Below are 5000 nucleotides of genomic sequence, written 5' to 3' on the forward strand. Positions count from 1 at the left end.
AATGAGGGGGTTTCTTGGTTTTCCTCATTTTCCTCTTCCACATTAGCCATGTTATTAGAGACTTCGATGCCTTCTAAAAATTTCGTATCACGACTGGAAGACGAGGAAGAGGACGAGGAAGATGTGAGGATGGAGGAGGAGGAGAGAACCGAGTCGGGTCTGAGGTCGGACTTGGGCTTCTGGTCCAGAGGTCGGATTCTCGGCACGGCATAGTCGGAAGGCTCGTTCGTGCCAGCCAAACGAGCCCCGATACTCGAACTGCCCTGCTTGTACATGGGCAGCGCGTACACGTTCTCCGTCGGGGACTTGGGGGCGGGCGCTTTCTCGACGTCTTCGGCTCGGATCTGCTTTATCCGCTCCTTCAGGGTCTTCGAGCACTGTCTCGCCATGTTGTACACCATTTTACTCGCTCTCTTATCCATGCCTTTGTCGAGCTCACTCTCCATCGAGTAGTTGTAGACCGAGCCTGAAGGTTCTGACGCGGTTTTGTTGTTTCTGGGGCTTGTGATTTTGTTCAGCACCGTCTTCAGCGTCGATTTGTTGTTCGTAGACTTGTAGATTTTGTGCTCAGGGTGAATGCTGAGGATGTTGTCCATGCTCATGTGCGGCGTCATGGAGTAATCCGTCATGTTGTCCTCGGTATCGTAGGGGAAGCGCTCGCTGCACCGTCTCGGCGGCCGCGGCTGGTTAAGGTACTGCTCAAGCGCGCTCAAGCTCACCTCGTTGCTGTTGTAGAACGCGATGGTGACCGGGCGCTCGCGGTTCTCCCGGGGGCTCTCGTCACGTACCCACACCTCCGGGGGTTTGGAGGTCTCCACAGGGGCAGTGTGGGGCTGGGGGGGCGTGAGCTGCACCGCCGAGACGTAAATATTCTCGTGGTTATTCGAGAGGCATTTTTCCGCGGAGAAGGACTGAGCGCGTCTTAATCTGGGCCTTTCTAGGGTCGCCGTGGGAGTCTGCGACGCCTTGGGCTGCTGGAATGCACCGCTCTGCCTCTTCTCCGGGCTCTTCCCTCTTATCGTGCTCCAGATATTGAGGAGGTTGTCGTAGTTCGAGTTCATCTTCTTGAGTGTTGGCATCTTCTTGAAGCTAAGGTCGGACGACGATCTTCTCACTGGCTTCGTCTTCTTTTCGTTGGACAGGGACTTATTATCACACGGCTGGTGCACCGACACGGCACTGCTGTACATCGACTGGCATTCACTACTGGAAACATTGGCACTTTCCGTCAGCGTGGCACACTCGCCCTCCTTGCCCACGCCGTTGAAGTAGAAGTCCACGTAATCGCCGACGTCCTCGTGCCTGAGCGTGTCGCCGGCGTCGGAACCCGCGTACGAGCCGCCGCCGCCGCCGGCCTTGAAGGGCCCGTCCTCGTTCTCCGTGTCGGACGTCTCGTAGCGCAGCGGCAGCTTCTTCCTTATCAAGCCGCGGCGCTGCTTGCTCAGGAGGAGCTTCTGGAGCTGCAGTTTGTTCTGCAGGAGCTGGCTGATGATCTCCTCGAGGTTCTCTCCGTTCTCGCTGCCCTCTTCGTACTCCCTCCCCACCCTGCTCACGTCGCCGTCCTCTCGCTCGTACTCGGACATGGAGGCTCCGTCAAGGGACACCTGTCAAGCAAGAGCAAAGCACTTTAAAAAAAACGTTTTATTGGACATTCCTTCTGTAAAGCAGCACATCATCATCACATCAAAATCGCCATAGAGAAGCCAAGAGGCGGAAGGAACTGACCTCTGGAGTGGCCGGTCCGGTGGGCGTGGCAACGTCGAGGGGCGGCGGAGGCTCGCCCAGGCTAGGGGGCGGGGTGTCGAGGGCCTCGTCCAGGTTGATGGTGGACGCCAGGGAGAGCGACTCGCGGCTGCCGATGCCGGGCTCCGAGCGGCGGCGGCCCCACATGGTCAGCTTCAGCTGTAAGGAACACTGGATTAATTTCCCCGATATAACGGCGGCAAATTGTTATAGCAAATACGTGCGTTAGTCGACTAGAGGAGGAGTGAAAAGAAAGCCATCCGGCTTACCTTGGGCTTCTCGCAGGACGTCGGCGCAGAGGTCGTCGACACCTTCCGGTCCAGTTCCTCGTCTTCGGTGTCTCGGGTGCGACTCACACTCCGGCTCCGCGTCACCTTCTGCAAACAAGCGACCAAAGTCAATAAACAATCTCACATGCACAACTATCCCCGTGCTGGTTACACAAGATAAATCAAACCCCAAAAGTTCCCTTAAGTACAACCAATACATACATATAAGTACACATAAATACACATGAGATCAACCCATAAACATTCTCAAAAGTCCCCTCGAGAGAATCCGAACACAATTCAAGTCCTTCCAACTCACCTCCTCTTTCTCCTTCCTCGTTCTGCTGGACCGCCGGAGTCTGAGCTTGGTGTTGAGGCCCCCCTCGGACGACCTCCGCCGCTCCCGATCCACCTTCCTCTTCTCCAGGTACTCGGGGGCGTGGTGCGCTCGCCGCCCGCTGCTGCGCACCTCCGACATCAAGACGTCTGTTAAAGGGGAGGCGTCCTTAGTATCGAGTCTAATCATCCACGAGCGGTATAAAAACACGGACGCGAATTCGTAATTACATTCATATATGTAACAATAAGAAAGGTCGACCGAAACTAACGATAAGAGAGAGAATAATAAGATAAGGAAGGCACCGCAGCATACTTTCCCAGGCCTACTTACCATCAGGTTTGCTCTGGCCGAGTTCCATGACCAGCTGTCGGGCGTGGGCGGGTATGTTGGCACTATAATTCTCCAGAATAACTCTCTTCAGCTGCAGCGTCCACTCTCTCTTCTGCTCTAAGCTCCTTGCCTGCAAGAAAACACCACGCGAATTAGAGATCCTTTTAGCGGAGGAATCAGGGAGGAAAACAACAACAACAAAAATAACTTCATTGTAAAATCGGACGAAACATTTTCAGATATGGAATTGCAGGGACGAACGCCAGGGTGTTCTTACCTCCAGAGTGTACTGCATTCTTGGGTTGTCGAAGGGAATCACATGGAAGCTAAGTGGTTCTCCAGGGACAGACTCGATCAGCATCAAGTTGGAGCACTGGACAAGGAGGAAAGAAAATGATGATAACGTGTGATTGGTATGATAAAACCTTCTATATACATACAACGTTATTATTATAACAGTGAATACGAAAATAATGTCAGGCAGCGGTTTATATGCAAAGCACTCACCAGAATGTGCGTCTTGTACATGAGAATGTTTTCCTCTTTCTTCTTGGCGATAAGGATCATTTTATCGAAGAGGAACACGTGTCGAAGGCCCTTGGCGCCCCACATTCTGAACGTCCCCTCAGCTGCCAGTTCGCCATACGTCGTTAGGTCTTCAAACTGTTGGAAAATGAACGCCGTCTCAATTCACGATCCCACAAAACAAAACAAAACATCAAATCACAAACAACATAACATTCTATTATTCTCCGGTGGAGGGACGGACGCCAAGTCAATCAACCACAGATCAATCAATCAACCAAGCGAGCGCTCCTCCTCCTGCTCCCCCGAAGGGCCGCTCACCTGCCAGCCGTAGAGCAGCGACTGGATCTCCTGCACTCTGACGGCGTGTTCGTGGCGCCGCTTCATGTCGTTGATGTGGTGCGCCATTCCCGTCATCGCCGACAGGGCGTTCCAGATCTCTGAGTAACCACTGCATTCCTTCTCGAAGTGCTTGACGATGTTTCCGAGGAGGAGGTGATACTTGAGGATGCGCTGCACGGGCTTGAGGAGGTACGAGCCGAGGGGCAGGGTGTGGCCGAGGGCGAGTTGCCGCTCGCGGAAGGCTCGCACGGAGGCCTCTCCGCGCATGAGCTCGGTCAGTACCGACACCGTCCTGGACAAACAAACAAGTATATCAATTAATAAGTACAAAACATATATCAATTATGGAAGCTTACATATAAACACTAAAATAAATATCAACACACAAGACAGTCAACGAAGAAGAAGAAGAAAAAATCAAAGCTCTCTGAACCTCCTTTTCGAGACAAAGCGACGCCAAGGAGGAGCGGGACTCACCTGGGATAATTGGTGCAGTATTGCGTGTAAATGGCGAAGCCGTTGTTGTTCCTCACGAAGCAGCGAGCCACTTCCACGGGGTCCACACCGCATGCCTCCAGCTCTGACAGGAACTCTCTGGAACGCGCAATATTCATTATGATACGCATGTACGCATGAATTCTGCGGTGTGTACGATGAAATGAAAACGGAATGATACTTGGAACTAATCCTCATTATCTCACTCTCTCTCTCTCTCTCTCTCTCTCTCTCTCTCTCTCTCTCTCTCTCTCTCTCAATCCTTCTATCTCCTTCTCCCCTTTCTCTCTCCTCTCTCCCTCTCCCCCTGTTCCCACTACCTACTTCCCTCTCGCCTGTCTCTCTCTAGGCGCACACATACAAACACACACACACACACGCGCATAATATAACGGCGTGTATTCACAGAACACGGAGGCACTTGTTCCTGCCACTCTCCTAACACGAGGCTATTATTATGCGTGCAAGCCGAGCCATGTAACCCTCGTTAGAGCCTCCGGTCATCTCATCTTATAAGCGAATATATAATAAATTCGCCTATCACTTAATTCTATATAAAATAAACAAAAAACGACTTATTGGTATCTTCGGTGAAAGGATGGACATAAAAAAAAAGAATAAGAAAAAAGAAAAAAAAAAAAAAATATATATATATATATATATTTATACAAACAGAAGCCGATATTTTTTTCTGTTTCCTTATTACCATCCTCCCAAACATGCAAAATAACACATATACATTCCAAAGCCTCATGGCTTTTCCATCTCTCCTACCTCCAGCCCCCCCCCCACCCCCCAATGCCTAACTACACGCTCCTCAATATCTGAAATTAGCAGTTGTAAAAAAAAAAGAGAACAAGCCTAATATATGTTCCATCTTCGGAGTCTGTAATCATTTTACTCGCCGCTACGTCTCGCTAAGCTAGAGACCTCCCTGTCTTGGGCATGTGCATGGG

At 51.3% G+C, this 5000-nt stretch overlaps 1 protein-coding gene across 1 annotated transcript in view; it reads right to left on the bottom strand.

The window, feature by feature from the left end:
- Positions 1–5000, bottom strand: part of GEFmeso (Guanine nucleotide exchange factor in mesoderm) — a 72540-nt gene that overhangs the window by 2087 nt on the left and 65453 nt on the right. Inside the window, exons 4-12 of the mRNA XM_086549858.1 lie at positions 4027–4143; positions 3529–3841; positions 3190–3345; positions 2960–3055; positions 2683–2812; positions 2332–2498; positions 2013–2120; positions 1726–1902; positions 1–1604 (exon numbers count right to left, since the gene is read on the bottom strand). The exon at positions 1–1604 is cut by the window's left edge and continues 2087 nt beyond it. Coding sequence (XP_086405984.1) covers positions 1–1604; positions 1726–1902; positions 2013–2120; positions 2332–2498; positions 2683–2812; positions 2960–3055; positions 3190–3345; positions 3529–3841; positions 4027–4143 — 2868 coding nt within the window. The remainder of the gene's footprint in view (positions 1605–1725; positions 1903–2012; positions 2121–2331; positions 2499–2682; positions 2813–2959; positions 3056–3189; positions 3346–3528; positions 3842–4026; positions 4144–5000) is intronic.

The sequence above is a fragment of the Penaeus japonicus genome, unplaced genomic scaffold (assembly GCF_977035675.1).
Source record: "Penaeus japonicus unplaced genomic scaffold, GWHDUDI00000001_assembly GWHDUDI00000022, whole genome shotgun sequence".
Taxonomy (NCBI): Eukaryota; Metazoa; Arthropoda; class Malacostraca; order Decapoda; family Penaeidae; genus Penaeus; species Penaeus japonicus.